At 50.0% G+C, this 16,297-nt stretch overlaps 1 protein-coding gene across 1 annotated transcript in view; it reads left to right on the forward strand.

Moving 5' to 3' along the window:
- Positions 1–315: 315 nt before the first annotated feature.
- The window catches only part of LOC134542557 (ATP-dependent RNA helicase DDX54), a 73,887-nt gene continuing 57,905 nt past the window's right edge, over positions 316–16,297 (forward strand). The window contains exons 1-2 of the mRNA XM_063386919.1: positions 316–563; positions 5,341–5,508. Of these exons, the coding sequence (XP_063242989.1) occupies positions 378–563; positions 5,341–5,508 (354 nt within the window). The 5' untranslated portion in view covers positions 316–377. The remainder of the gene's footprint in view (positions 564–5,340; positions 5,509–16,297) is intronic.

Here is a 16,297-nt window from a genome sequence, read left to right on the forward strand (position 1 = left end):
AAAAATTGAACACTTATAGTTTTATAAATGTTATATTACCTATCCATTACCCTCTTAACAATTAAAATTTTTAAATTGGTGTATCATTTCCAAAAAAAAACACTATCATTTAAATGTAATTTAAAAAACTACCGTAAAACGGGATGAACAGATTATTAGGTTTGAAAAAAATACACAAATAAAAGTGATTGACATAAATTTTGAAACAAAATGTTAAAAATTAATTATACATAGATAAAAATATTGACATTTAATGCTGGCTGCAGTTTTTACCGTTTAGAGTTGGGTAATTTTCTATGGTAGTTTCGAGTTTGTTTAGGATACACATGTGTATTTTGTAACCTAACCTAGTGAGTTATTTTAACCGTGTTATTATAATGTCTGCTGAAGTAATTGGATTTGGCGATAAAGATGAAGAGTATGAAGAGAACGCGAAAAAATCGAATAAAAAAAAGAAAGGATCGAAAAAATCTGGGGCTTTTGAATCGATGGGGTTAAGTTTTCCTGTAATGAAGGGCATTAAGAAAAGAGGTTATAAAGTTCCTACTCCAATTCAGAGAAAGGTAATTTTAATTATTGTAAGGATTACACTTTTTAAGTTCATATCAAAGTCTTATAATTCATATTTTTCAAAATCAAATATATTTAGTTTTTAGGTCAGTTTAGCATTACAAACACATTCAACTGCTTATTTTATTGTAATTTTTTGTGTTGATATACAATTGGATACGTGACGTAGAACATTTGTTCCTAGGGACAGTTTGACTCCCGTAGTGTGTATCCAGATTATATCAATTATTTACAATATCTTCAAAATCAAAAAGAACTTTTGGCAATGGTACAGTTTCAAATCACAAACACATTCAAATGTCTACTTTATTATTTTTTACATTAAATTAAACTGGATGTGTTACACAGTACAATTGATCTCTGGAACAATGTCTCTAAATGTTTTTATACATATGAGGTCTAGGCACTCCTCTAGACTAGGTAGTATGTTTTTAATATTTTAATTTTACCTTATTATTTTCACACTGGCATAAGGAGCATTCCATGCTAGATCATCTAGGGGTGTCCAACCCACCATCTCAGATTTTAATGAAATTTGTTTCTTGGTATCTTTAGACAAATATAAGACCTGTATTTTTCATTTTTAGAATATTGATTTGTTTGGAATTTAAAGCCCTTTAAAGTTTCCCTCTGTTTGGTGGAACTTTTTTAATCCGCAACAAAAGTAGGTAAATATGTAGTTTAGCGGTATTTGCGGAAAAAAATTTAAAAATCCGAAAATACTTTTATTATAGGTATGCTCTTTAACTTCCTCTTTTCATTAAAAGTGGCGGAGATAAGAAATTCCAAATACTTTAGGAGATATTGAATTTTTTCATTTTCATTGTTGGGCGATATTTGTTAAAAAATAATTTTAAATTACCATTGTTTCTTGTTTACGAGTATGAATTTTTTTTTTCTCGCGACGTAGGTGAACGACTACATTATTTTCTACTTATGGCAAAGGAATTGTACCCACCTTTAACTTAGGTGAGTTTTTAACGTTTCAAGTTTTAATGATTTATTTGTTATTTGGATATTGTTGTGCAAGTAATAAGTAAAAAAAATCATTGTTTGAGTTCCTACTGTTCATCCTTTGTCCCGGTTTGTTTGGTCAGGTCAGTTACATTATAAATACTTTAAAACTAAACAACCATTAAAATTAATTCACATTATTTTTAATGTCCGCTTAGTTTGAAAAAAGAATTTATAATGTAACTGACCTGACCTAATCAACCATTTTAATTAATTAGGCATTCACGAACACATGGCAAAATAAAAAATTGCAGCGGTCAAATGATAGCACAGGTCTTGTATTGCAAAATAAGAACGGCAATATCTCCTAAAGTATTTGGAATTTCTTATCTCCACCGGGTTTAATGAAAAGAGGAAGTTAAAGAGCATATAATAAAAGTATTTTCGGATTTTTAAAATTATTTTTCGCAAATACTGCTAAAATACATATTTACCCCAAAGTTGAGTGACAATTCATGCTTCAACTTACGTTTGTAATAGCAGTTATTATGTAGAATTGTGAAATTCACCATACTTATTCATAATTTTACATAGATTCAAATAACACTCATAAAATGTAATTAAATGTCCAGAAGTACATGCAATTTATTTAAAAGTGGAAAAAATGAATTACCAAAAATTATAAACATCAGTTCAGTATCCTACTATAACTTTTTTCTATTAATATTTACAATCTCTGGCTTGTTACCATGAGAAAGAGCACAAAATTTGCTACACAATGGTAAAAAAAAATTATGGATATTTACCTTCCTTCTTTATAAAAGCAAGTTATTTGTCAAAGAAGTGGTTAAGATGATTATAAATCAGTTTTAATTTATAAAATAATTTGTACATGTGAAAATTTTATTGCAAAAATGTTTTAATTAATGATTTAAGGTTGTTGTAAAATCACATTTAATATACTGTATGCCTAGATATGAAAAATACAAATAGGAAAAGGAGAAGAAAATGTGGTAAATATGTATTGTACGGATTAGCGCCAAAAAAAATCTTACAAATATGAAATAACTTTCATTATATGCTATCTTACGTCCTCTTTTCAGAACCGCCTGCGGAGATAAAAAATTCCAAATACTTTTGGAGATATGGCCGTTCTTATTTTGCTATACCAGACGTGTGTAATAATTTGACCGTCGCCATTTTATATTTTGCCGTGTGCGCGTGAATGTCTAAATAACAGAAATTTCCCATTAGGTAAGGTTAGTTACATTATAAATACTTCAAAATAAACCGAAATTAAAAATAATATCCATTTATTTTACATGTTGTATAGTTTTAAGTATTTATAATGTAACTGACCTGACCTAACAAAATGGGACAAAGGTAGATTAGGTCAGGTCAGCTACATTATAAATACTTTGAAACTGAACAGACATTAAAAATAATAAAATTAATTTTATTGGTTGTTTAGTTTTAAAGTATTTATAATGTAGCTGACCTGACCTAACAAACCGGGAAAAAGGATGAACAGAATAAACTCACGTAAGTTTCTTTTTACATGATGTATTCGTTCGCGTGAGAGTCCTAAGATCCACATAAAGTTCTGCCATTCCCGATTACACCCGAATATTCACCTTCGGCCAACCTCGGGATTTATTTATTTTTGCGCAGGAAAAATGAATTGAAATATTAAAAGTGGTCGGATAGGTTAGCTACATTAAAAAAAAAACTTTAAAACCATTTGGATGGTTAGTTAGGTTAGTATAGCTACATTAAAATAAACAGAGAAATATTAATAAATAAACCCGAGGTTGGCCGAAGGTGAATTGTTCGGGTGTAATCGGGAATGGCAGAACTTTATGTGCATCTTAGGTTTCTCCGTTCGGGAACATCGCAAAAAAAAAAAATGATACTTGTAAACAAGCAACTGTTATCGCCGCACGAGTGCACAGGATGAAAATTAAAAAATTCGATATCTCCAAAAGTATTTGGAATTTCTTATCTCAGCCGGGTTTAATGAAAAGAGGAAGTTTAAGAGCACAGAATAAAGGTATTTTCGGATTTTTAAATTTTTTTTTAAAAAAAATCGCCAGAAAATGAAGATTAAAAAATTCGATATCTCCTAAAGTAATTGGAATTTTTTATCTCCGCAGGCGGTTCTGAAGAGAGGACGTAAGATAGCATATAATGAAAGTTATTTCATATTTGTACGATTTTTTTTGGCGCTAATCCGTACAATACATATTTACCGAAAAGGTTTGAAGAAAAGTTATGGTTCAATTAATGTTTGGTCTCCCAATCGGTTTGCACAATATTGCATCTTCTTGCTGAAATGTAGATGATATGTCATATCATCTAAAGGTTTACTGTAGGTGATGTCATGGAAGATATCAGTCAGTCACAGGTTGTCCAGTATGTGGGAGTCTTAGGAGCTGCTGTTTCTCTGTGCACTTCAACAAGTTGTCTGGGATTGTTTAATATATGACAGTTAATGTTTGAATGTTTACATGTAGCTGGTTTTACTGTCTGACGGAAGTAGTAAAGCAGACAGTTGGGGCCTGAGGGATCCAGCCCGGTGTTTATTCCAATAAAACAGTTCATTAAAGACTGCTGCGTGCTCATACACGGGGCTATCACCGTCCCGCCTGTGACAGTCGAGGGGTGGAGTCCGCCCCTTACTGGCGTGACGTGTCTCCCGGAAACAGAGCCTGGCCCTTATGCGCAATGTTCTGCAGGCTTACAGTTCGTGACCTGGGGTGCACTGTGTCCAATGCTCAGCGATTGGTCGGTCGACGGCTGTAAGAGTGCCGTGGCCAATGACGAGATAGAAAGGGAAAACAAATAAACGTGTTACGCTATATACCAAGCTGACAAAAAATATCACTCTAGCTGTTTGGTGGCTCGTATCCAGTTGCATCATAGTAACGGCAGACGTAACCATGCAGAGTACTATATACAATCCTGACAGAGGACACCTTAGCGGTCATTCCTATTCACGATGAACCTTGCAAGTTTCAAACTATAGACCTATATCTCTCTTAAATGGCTTTACAAAAGTATTCAATAAAATTATGATTAAATATTTTGAATTCAATTTTAAAAAAATAGATGTACAAATTCACACCACTGTTTTAGAACAGAAAAAACCGCTATGACCAGCTATCTTTTCTTAACTACATGTGGTCAGGTTGATGCGTGTTATTTTGATTTTGTTGCTGTAAATCTTCACATTATTCTTACCGAATGTGCTAATTTTGGTTTATGTAACAGATTTATAAACAGGTTATGTAGTTATATAAATAATAGAAATTTCTGTGTTTCAATTAAAAAATATCAACTCTGATTAACATCTGGCTACCTGGTGTTCCACAAGGTGCTACCCTGCCACCATTACTTTTCAATATTTACCTTGATGACATAATTTCAGTACTAAACTTTACTAAACTTTTCTGCTAGCACTTAATTTGCTGATTAGTGGTGTCTAAGTACCTGGATAAAAAAAATTATTGGAGGTCTCAAAAAAAATTACATTCAATAAAATTAGTAATTATTACTATTTGAGTTATTATGCTGGAAAATTCCAACTCAAAAACTTAAGGGAAATTAAAATGTGCATTGAAATACCTTAAAAGTGGTACCATGTAAATCGAAGGGTTGGAAATATTGCCAGTAATGACATTCAGGTCGTCTTAGATTCAAGTTCTTTCAAATTGCATGTCTACTTCCAGCTGAAATGTTGGACATGATGAGCATGCTGGTTATCACAGTTGCCTGAGAGGAGTGTGGCGTGAGCTGAGAGCGGTGTGCGTGTGGCAGACCATCCCGCTGGTGATGGAGGGCCGGGACGTGGTGGCCATGGCGCGCACGGGCAGCGGCAAGACGGCCTGCTTCCTGCTGCCGCTGCTGGAGCGTCTGCAGTCGCCCAGGACTCGGCCGGGGGCACGCGCCCTCGTGGTGTCTCCCACCCGGGAGCTGGCCCTGCAGGTGCTGTCCAGACCACCGCCATTGTTACTGTTGGGTGGAAAATGTTATTAAGTAATTACTAGTATAAAACAAAAGTCGCTTCCCGCTGTCTGTCTGTCCCTATGTATGCTTAGATCTTTAAAACTACGTAACAGATTTTGGTGCTGTTTTTTTAAGATATAGATTGATTCAAGAGAAAGGTTTATATGTATTATACATGCATAATATAGTAGAGGAACACTGATAATTTTAGAGGTTTCTAATGTGATGTCGTAAATAAACAAAACTTTTTGCGCTTACATTGCAAATGCTGGCTGAACCCTACCAGATATATCAAAATAATGTACTGCAGTATTTTACACCTTGAAAAGGTCTACAAAAAAGTCCTCGATGGTATATGTCTATCTCTTAGGGGATAACCCACAATAACCATTTTTTATCCTTTACTTTTTATGAGAAATAATGGCTAATTTACGAAGCGATTTTAAGCAATATAGCAATATGCGAAAATTGAATCTGATAGATTGGCCTACATCCGTAATAATCAAACTAAATTGAGAGCAGAAAATTATTATTATAATATCACTATTATATAAAGACATTCTGTAGTTTATTTAGTATCAGCATTGCACCCGTGCGAAGCCGGGGCGGGTCGCTAGTTTTATGTAAATTATTGAACTATAATGTTAATTTGCTCAACATGTTACATGACTAGTGTCTTGCCATGAGCATGCAAACATTCCGCTTTTATTTTATCAGGACTTTGTGTCTTCCTTTTGCTACAGTGTTGCTTTCATCATGACGACCGCAGTTCCTGTCGTTTGCTTCTATTTGTTTCACAACGTCCCGTTTCATTTTATATCATAGATACCAGTGTAATACGTTTATTTTATCTGTGAAGAATATTATTATATTTTAAGTGTTGTGTTCCAAATGCTTCACTTAACTATTTTTCTTAGTATAGTTTATTTTATGTTCTAGTCTACTCTTTGCTTGTCAAGAATTTGCTGTTACACTAGGAGACCAATAGAAGACTCGTTTCTATTAAGCCAAAAATTCAGAAGTGAAGATTTTAATTTATTATGATTAGTATTTTCAGTAGTGAACCTTCACAGTAGTACCATTTTGATTATAGAACATGTTATTGCTGTTAAGATACATGAATATTACATCAGTTGTGTTTTGTATGGCAGTAGGATAATTGATGCTAGTAAGTAACAAGTGTTGTAATTGTTTGGTGCATATCGTAACCATATAACTGCTGTTTTCAAGAAGGAATTTGGCATTAAAATTCAGAGAGAAAACCTGTTGTGACTTATCAACTGCTAGACATTTTTTATTAACATTTAGTCTGAACAAGACTTGGAAGTTATATAACGATTCATATTGATGAAAACGAGGTTCCTGTGCGTGGACCAGAGTACCGAGGTTCCTGTGCGTGGACCAGAGTACCGAGGTTCCTGTGCGTGGACCAGAGTACCGAGGTTCCTGTGCGTGGACCAGAGTACCGAGGTTCCTGTGCGTGGACCAGAGTACCGAGGTTCCTGTGCGTGGACCCGAGTACCGAGGTTCCTGTGCGTGGACCAGAGTACCGAGGTTCCTGTGCGTGGACCCGAGTACCGAGGTTCCTGTGCGTGGACCAGAGTACCGAGGTTCCTGTGCGTGGACCAGAGTACCGAGGTTCCTGTGCGTGGACCAGAGTACCGAGGTTCCTGTGCGTGGACCAGAGTACCGAGGTTCCTGTGCGTGGACCAGAGTACCGAGGTTCCTGTGCGTGGACCCGAGTACCGAGGTTCCTGTGCGTGGACCCGAGTACCGAGGTTCCTGTGCGTGGACCAGAGTACCGAGGTTCCTGTGCGTGGACCAGAGTACCGAGGTTCCTGTGCGTGGACCAGAGTACCGAGGTTCCTGTGCGTGGACCAGAGTACCGAGGTTCCTGTGCGTGGACCAGAGTACCGAGGTTCCTGTGCGTGGACCAGAGTACCGAGGTTCCTGTGCGTGTACCAGAGTACCGAGGTTCCTGTGCGTGTACCAGAGTACCGAGGTTCCTGTGCGTGGACCAGAGTACCGAGGTTCCTGTGCGTGGACCAGAGTACCGAGGTTCCTGTGCGTGGACCAGAGTACCGAGGTTCCTGTGCGTGGACCAGAGTACCGAGGTTCCTGTGCGTGGACCCGAGTACCGAGGTTCCTGTGCGTGGACCAGAGTACCGAGGTTCCTGTGCGTGGACCCGAGTACCGAGGTTCCTGTGCAGGGACCAGAGTACCGAGGTTCCTGTGCGTGGACCCGAGTACCGAGGTTCCTGTGCGTGGACCAGAGTACCGAGGTTCCTGTGCGGGGACCAGAGTACCGAGGTTCCTGTGCAGGGACCAGAGTACCGAGGTTCCTGTGCGTGGACCCGAGTACCGAGGTTCCTGTGCAGGGACCCGAGTACCGAGGTTCCTGTGCGTGGACCAGAGTACCGAGGTTCCTGTGCGTGGACCAGAGTACCGAGGTTCCTGTGCAGGGACCCGAGTACCGAGGTTCCTGTGCGTGGACCAGAGTACCGAGGTTCCTGTGCAGGGACCAGAGTACCGAGGTTCCTGTGCGTGGACCCGAGTACCGAGGTTCCTGTGCGGGGACCAGAGTACCGAGGTTCCTGTGCGTGGACCCGAATACCGAGGTTCCTGTGCGTGGACCCGAGTACCGAGGTTCCTGTGCGTGGACCCGAGTACCGAGGTTCCTGTGCGTGGACCAGAGTACCGAGGTTCCTGTGCGTGGACCCGAGTACCGAGGTTCCTGTGCGTGGATCCGAGTACCGAGGTTCCTGTGCGTGGACCAGAGTACCGAGGTTCCTGTGCGGGGACCAGAGTACCGAGGTTCCTGTGCGTGGACCAGAGTACCGAGGTTCCTGTGCGTGGACCCGAGTACCGAGGTTCCTGTGCAGGGACCCGAGTACCGAGGTTCCTGTGCGTGGACCAGAGTACCGAGGTTCCTGTGCGTGGACCAGAGTACCGAGGTTCCTGTGCGTGGACCCGAGTACCGAGGTTACTGTGCAGGGACCAGAGTACCGAGGTTCCTGTGCAGGGACCAGAGTACCGAGGTTCCTGTGCGTGGACCCGAGTACCGAGGTTCCTGTGCAGGGACCAGAGTACCGAGGTTCCTGTGCGTGGACCAGAGTACCGAGGTTCCTGTGCGTGGACCAGAGTACCGAGGTTCCTGTGCGTGGACCCGAGTACCGAGGTTCCTGTGCGTGGACCAGAGTACCGAGGTTCCTGTGCGTGGACCCGAGTACCGAGGTTCCTGTGCGTGGACCAGAGTACCGAGGTTCCTGTGCGTGGACCCGAGTACCGAGGTTCCTGTGCGTGGACCAGAGTACCGAGGTTCCTGTGCAGGGACCAGAGTACCGAGGTTCCTGTGCGTGGACCCGAGTACCGAGGTTCCTGTGCGTGGACCCGAGTACCGAGGTTCCTGTGCGTGGACCAGAGTACCGAGGTTCCTGTGCGGGGACCAGAGTACCGAGGTTCCTGTGCAGGGACCAGAGTACCGAGGTTCCTGTGCGGGGACCAGAGTACCGAGGTTCCTGTGCGTGGACCCGAGTACCGAGGTTCCTGTGCGTGGACCCGAGTACCGAGGTTCCTGTGCGTGGACCAGAGTACCGAGGTTCCTGTGCAGGGACCAGAGTACCGAGGTTCCTGTGCGTGGACCCGAGTACCGAGGTTCCTGTGCAGGGACCCGAGTCCCGAGGTTCCTGTGCAGGGACCAGAGTACCGAGGTTCCTGTGCGGGGACCCGAGTACCGAGGTTCCTGTGCGTGGACCAGAGTACCGAGGTTCCTGTGCAGGGACCCGAGTACCGAGGTTCCTGTGCGTGGACCCGAGTACCGAGGTTCCTGTGCGTGGACCCGAGTACCGAGGTTCCTGTGCGTGGACCAGAGTACCGAGGTTCCTGTGCGTGGACCAGAGTACCGAGGTTCCTGTGCGTGGACCAGAGTACCGAGGTTCCTGTGCAGGGACCCGAGTACCGAGGTTCCTGTGCGTGGACCCGAGTACCGAGGTTCCTGTGCGTGGACCCGAGTACCGAGGTTCCTGTGCGGGGACCAGAGTACCGAGGTTCCTATGCGTGGACCAGAGTACCGAGGTTCCTGTGCGTGGACCAGAGTACCGAGGTTCCTGTGCGTGGACCAGAGTACCGAGGTTCCTGTGCGTGGACCCGAGTACCGAGGTTCCTGTGCGTGGACCCGAGTACCGAGGTTCCTGTGCGTGGACCCGAGTACCGAGGTTCCTGTGCGTGGACCAGAGTACCGAGGTTCCTGTGCGTGGACCAGAGTACCGAGGTTCCTGTGCGGGGACCAGAGTACCGAGGTTCCTGTGCAGGGACCAGAGTACCGAGGTTCCTGTGCGTGGACCCGAGTACCGAGGTTCCTGTGCAGGGACCCGAGTACCGAGGTTCCTGTGCGTGGACCAGAGTACCGAGGTTCCTGTGCGTGGACCAGAGTACCGAGGTTCCTGTGCAGGGACCCGAGTACCGAGGTTCCTGTGCGTGGACCAGAGTACCGAGGTTCCTGTGCAGGGACCAGAGTACCGAGGTTCCTGTGCGTGGACCCGAGTACCGAGGTTCCTGTGCGGGGACCAGAGTACCGAGGTTGATGTGCGTGGACCCGAGTACCGAGGTTCCTGTGCGTGGACCCGAGTACCGAGGTTCCTGTGCGTGGACCCGAGTACCGAGGTTCCTGTGCGTGGACCAGAGTACCGAGGTTCCTGTGCGTGGACCAGAGTACCGAGGTTCCTGTGCGTGGACCCGAGTACCGAGGTTCCTGTGCGTGGACCCGAGTACCGAGGTTCCTGTGCGTGGACCAGAGTACCGAGGTTCCTGTGCGGGGACCAGAGTACCGAGGTTCCTGTGCAGGGACCAGAGTACCGAGGTTCCTGTGCGTGGACCCGAGTACCGAGGTTCCTGTGCGTGGACCAGAGTACCGAGGTTCCTGTGCGTGGACCCGAGTACCGAGGTTCCTGTGCGTGGACCAGAGTACCGAGGTTCCTGTGCGTGGACCAGAGTACCGAGGTTCCTGTGCAGGGACCAGAGTACCAAGGTTCCTGTGCGTGGACCCGAGTACCGAGAATCCTGTGCGTGGACCCGAGTACCGAGGTTCCTGTGCGGGGACCAGAGTACCGAGGTTCCTGTGCAGGGACCAGAGTACCGAGGTTCCTGTGCGTGGACCCGAGTACCGAGGTTCCTGTGCGTGGACCAGAGTACCGAGGTTCCTGTGCGTGGACCAGAGTACCGAGGTTCCTGTACGTGGACCCGAGTACCGAGGTTCCTGTGCGTGGACCCGAGTACCGAGGTTCCTGTGCGTGGACCAGAGTACCGAGGTTCCTGTGCAGGAACCAGAGTACCGAGGTTCCTGTGCGTGGACCCGAGTACCGAGGTTCCTGTGCGTGGACCAGAGTACCGAGGTTCCTGTGCGGGGACCAGAGTACCGAGGTTCCTGTGCGGGGACCCGAGTACCGAGGTTCCTGTGCGTGGACCCGAGTACCGAGGTTCCTGTGCGTGGACCAGAGTACCGAGGTTCCTGTGCGTGGACCCGAGTACCGAGGTTCCTGTGCGTGGACCAGAGTACCGAGGTTCCTGTGCGTGGACCAGAGTACCGAGGTTCCTGTGCAGGGACCAGAGTACCGAGGTTCCTGTGCGTGGACCAGAGTACCGAGGTTCCTGTGCGTGGACCAGAGTAACGAGGTTCCTGTGCAGGGACCAGAGTACCGAGGTTCCTGTGCGTGGACCCGAGTACCGAGGTTCCTGTGCAGGGACCCGAGTACCGAGGTTCCTGTGCGTGGACCAGAGTACCGAGGTTCCTGTGCAGGGACCAGAGTACCGAGGTTCCTGTGCGTGGACCAGAGTACCGAGGTTCCTGTGCAGGGACCAGAGTACCGAGGTTCCTGTGCGTGGACCCGAGTACCGAGGTTCCTGTGCAGGGACCCGAGTACCGAGGTTCCTGTGCGTGGACCAGAGTACCGAGGTTCCTGTGCGTGGACCAGAGTACCGAGGTTCCTGTGCGTGGACCCGAGTACCGAGGTTCCTGTGCGTGGACCAGAGTACCGAGGTTCCTGTGCGTGGACCCGAGTACCGAGGTTCCTGTGCGTGGACCAGAGTACCGAGGTTCCTGTGCAGGGACCAGAGTACCGAGGTTCCTGTGCGTGGACCCGAGTACCGAGGTTCCTGTGCGTGGACCCGAGTACCGAGGTTCCTGTGCGTGGACCCGAGTACCGAGGTTCCTGTGCGTGGACCAGAGTACCGAGGTTCCTGTGCGGGGACCAGAGTACCGAGGTTCCTGTGCAGGGACCAGAGTACCGAGGTTCCTGTGCGGGGACCAGAGTACCGAGGTTCCTGTGCGTGGACCCGAGTACCGAGGTTCCTGTGCGTGGACCCGAGTACCGAGGTTCCTGTGCGTGGACCCGAGTACCGAGGTTCCTGTGCAGGGACCAGAGTACCGAGGTTCCTGTGCGTGGACCCGAGTACCGAGGTTCCTGTGCAGGGACCCGAGTACCGAGGTTCCTGTGCAGGGACCAGAGTACCGAGGTTCCTGTGCGGGGACCCGAGTACCGAGGTTCCTGTGCGTGGACCAGAGTACCGAGGTTCCTGTGCAGGGACCCGAGTACCGAGGTTCCTGTGCGTGGACCCGAGTACCGAGGTTCCTGTGCGTGGACCCGAGTACCGAGGTTCCTGTGCGTGGACCAGAGTACCGAGGTTCCTGTGCGTGGACCAGAGTACCGAGGTTCCTGTGCGTGGACCAGAGTACCGAGGTTCCTGTGCAGGGACCCGAGTACCGAGGTTCCTGTGCGTGGACCCGAGTACCGAGGTTCCTGTGCGTGGACCCGAGTACCGAGGTTCCTGTGCGGGGACCAGAGTACCGAGGTTCCTGTGCGTGGACCAGAGTACCGAGGTTCCTGTGCGTGGACCAGAGTACCGAGGTTCCTGTGCGTGGACCAGAGTACCGAGGTTCCTGTGCGTGGACCCGAGTACCGAGGTTCCTGTGCGTGGACCCGAGTACCGAGGTTCCTGTGCGTGGACCAGAGTACCGAGGTTCCTGTGCGTGGACCAGAGTACCGAGGTTCCTGTGCGTGGACCACAGTACCGAGGTTCCTGTGCGTGGACCAGAGTACCGAGATTCCTGTTCGTGGACCCGAGTACCGAGGTTCCTGTGCGTGGACCAGAGTACCGAGGTTCCTGTGCGTGGACCCGAGTACCTAGGTTCCTGTGCGTGGACCAGAGTACCGAGGTTCCTGTGCGTGGACCCGAGTACCGAGGTTCCTGTGCGTGGACCCGAGTACCGAGGTTCCTGTGCGTGGACCCGAGTACCGAGGTTCCTGTGCGTGGACCAGAGTACCGAGGTTCCTGTGCGTGGACCCGAGTACCGAGGTTCCTGTGCAGGGACCCGAGTACCGAGGTTCCTGTGTGTGGACCCGAGTACCGAGGTTCCTGTGCGTGGACCAGAGTACCGAGAATCCTGTGCGTGGACCCGAGTACCGAGGTTCCTGTGCGTGGACCAGAGTACCGAGGTTCCTGTGCGTGGACCCGAGTACCGAGGTTCCTGTGCAGGGACCCGAGTACCGAGGTTCCTGTGCGTGGACCAGAGTACCGAGGTACCTGTGCAGGGACCAGAGTACCGAGGTTCCTGTGCGTGGACCAGAGTACCGAGGTTCCTGTGCGTGGACCCGAGTACCGAGGTTCCTGTGCGTGGACCAGAGTACCGAGGTTCCTGTGCGTGGACCAGAGTACCGAGGTTCCTGTGCAGGGACCAGAGTACCGAGGTTCCTGTGCGTGGACCCGAGTACCGAGGTTCCTGTGCGTGGACCAGAGTACCGAGGTTCCTGTGCGTGGACCAGAGTACCGAGGTTCCTGTGCGTGGACCCGAGTACCGAGGTTCCTGTGCGTGGACCCGAGTACCGAGGTTCCTGTGCGTGGACCCGAGTACCGAGGTTCCTGTGCGTGGACCAGAGTACCGAGGTTCCTGTACGTGGACCAGAGTACCGAGGTTCCTGTGCGTGGACCCGAGTACCGAGGTTCCTGTGCATGGACCCGAGTACCGAGGTTCCTGTGCGTGGACCCGAGTACCGAGGTTCCTGTGCGTGGACCAGAGTACCGAGGTTCCTGTGCGTGGACCAGAGTACCGAGGTTCCTGTGCGTGGACCAGAGTACCGAGTTTCCTGTGCGTGGACCCGAGTACCGAGGTTCCTGTGCGTGGACCCGAGTACCGAGGTTCCTGTGCGTGGTCCCGAGTACCGAGGTTCCTGTGCGTGGACCCGAGTCCCGAGGTTCCTGTGCAGGGACCAGAGTACCGAGGTTCCTGTGCGTGGACCAGAGTACCGAGGTTCCTGTGCAGGGACCAGAGTACCGAGGTTCCTGTGCAGGGACCAGAGTACCGAGGTTCCTGTGCAGGGACCAGAGTACCGAGGTTCCTGTGCGTGGACCAGAGTACCGAGGTTCCTATGCGTGGACCAGAGTACCGAGGTTCCTGTGCGGGGACCAGAGTACCGAGGTTCCTGTGCAGGGACCAGAGTACCGAGGTTCCTGTGCAGGGACCAGAGTACCGAGGTTCCTGTGCAGGGACCAGAGTACCGAGGTTCCTGTGCAGGGACCAGAGTACCGAGGTTCCTGTGCGTGGACCCGAGTACCGAGGTTCCTGTGCAGGGACCAGAGTACCGAGGTTCCTGTGCGTGGACCAGAGTACCGAGGTTCCTGTGCGTGGACCCGAGTACCGAGGTTCCTGTGCGGGGACCAGAGTACCGAGGTTCCTGTGCGTGGACCAGAGTACCGAGGTTCCTGTGCGGGGACCAGAGTACCGAGGTTCCTGTGCGGGGACCAGAGTACCGAGGTTCCTGTGCGGGGACCAGAGTACCGAGGTTCCTGTGCGTGGACCCGAGTACCGAGGTTCCTGTGCAGGGACCAGAGTACCGAGGTTCCTGTGCAGGGACCAGAGTACCGAGGTTCCTGTGCAGGGACCAGAGTACCGAGGTTCGTGTGCAGGGACCAGAGTACCGAGGTTCCTGTGCGTGGACCAGAGTACCGAGGTTCCTGTGCGGGGACCAGAGTACCGAGGGTCCTGTGCGGGGACCAGAGTACCGAGGTTCCTGTGCAGGGACCAGAGTACCGAGGTTCCTGTGCGTGGACCCGAGTACCGAGGTTCCTGTGCGTGGACCCGAGTACCGAGGTTCCTGTCCGTGGACCAGAGTACCGAGGTTCCTGTGCAGGGACCAGAGTACCGAGGTTCCTGTGCGGGGACCCGAGTACCGAGGTTCCTGTGCGGGGACCCGAGTACCGAGGTTCCTGTGCGTGGACCCGAGTACCGAGGTTCCTGTGCGTGGACCCGAGTACCGAGGTTCCTGTGCAGGGACCAGAGTACCGAGGTTCCTGTGCGTGGACCAGAGTACCGAGTTTCCTGTGTGGGGACCAGAGTACCGAGGTTCCTGTGCGGGGACCCGAGTACCGAGGTTCCTGTGCGGGGACCAGAGTACCGAGGTTCCTGTGCGTGGACCCGAGTACCGAGGTTCCTGTGCAGGGACCAGAGTACCGAGGTTCCTGTGCGTGGACCAGAGTACCGAGGTTCCTTTGCAGGGACCAGAGTACCGAGGTTCCCTGCGGGGACCAGAGTACCGAGGTTCCTGTGCGGGGACCAGAGTACCGAGGTTCCTGTGCAGGGACCCGAGTACCGAGGATCCTGTGCGTGGACCCGAGTACCGAGGTTCCTGTGCGTGGACCCGAGTACCGAGGTTCCTGTGCAGGGACCAGAGTACCGAGGTTCCTGTGCGGGGATCAGAGTACCGAGGTTCCTGTGCGGGGACCCGAGTACCGAGGTTCCTGTGCGGGGACCCGAGTACCGAGGTTCCTGTGCGTGGACCCGAGTACCGAGGTTCCTGTGCGTGGACCCGAGTACCGAGGTTCCTGTGCGTGGATCCGAGTACCGAGGTTCCTGTGCGGGGACCAGAGTACCGAGGTTCCTGTGCAGGGACCAGAGTACCGAGGTTCCTGTGCGGGGACCAGAGTACCGAGGTTCCTGTGCGGGGACCAGAGTACCGAGGTTTCTGTGCAGGGACCAGAGTACCGAGGTTTCTGTGCAGGGACCAGAGTACCGAGGTTCCTGTGCAGGGACCAGAGTACCGATGTTCCTGTGCGTGGACCAGAGTACCGAGGTTCCTGTGCAGGGACCAGAGTACCGAGGTTCCTGTGCAGGGACCAGAGTACCGAGGTTCCTGTGCGTGGACCCGAGTACCGGGGTTCCTGTGCAGGGACCAGAGTACCGGGGTTCCTGTGCAGGGACCAGAGTACCGAGGTTCCTGTGCGTGGACCAGAGTACCGAGGTTCATGTGCGGGGACCAGAGTACCGAGGTTCCTGTGCGTGGACCCGAGTACCGAGGTTCCTGTGCGGGGACCAGAGTACCGAGGTTCCTGTGCGGGGACCAGAGTACCGAGGTTCCTTTGCGGGGACCAGAGTACCGAGGTTCCTGTGCAGGGACCAGAGTACCGAGGTTCCTGTGCGTGGACCAGAGTACCGAGGTTCCTGTGCAGGGACCAGAGTACCGAGGTTCCTGTGCAGGGACCAGAGTACCGAGGTTCCTGTGCGTGGACCCGAGTACCGAGGTTCCTGTGCGTGGACCCGAGTACCAAAGTTCCTGTGCAGGGACCAGAGTACCGAGGTTCCTGTGCAGGGACCAGAGTACCGAGGTTCCTGTGCGGGGACCAGAGTACCGTGGTTCCTGTGCAGGGACCAGAGTACCGAGGTTCGTGTGCGTGGACCCGAGTACCGAGGTTCCTGAGCAGGGACCAGAGTACCGAGTTT

This window comes from Bacillus rossius (assembly GCF_032445375.1).
Source record: "Bacillus rossius redtenbacheri isolate Brsri chromosome 9 unlocalized genomic scaffold, Brsri_v3 Brsri_v3_scf9_1, whole genome shotgun sequence".
NCBI lineage: Eukaryota > Metazoa > Arthropoda > Insecta > Phasmatodea > Bacillidae > Bacillus > Bacillus rossius.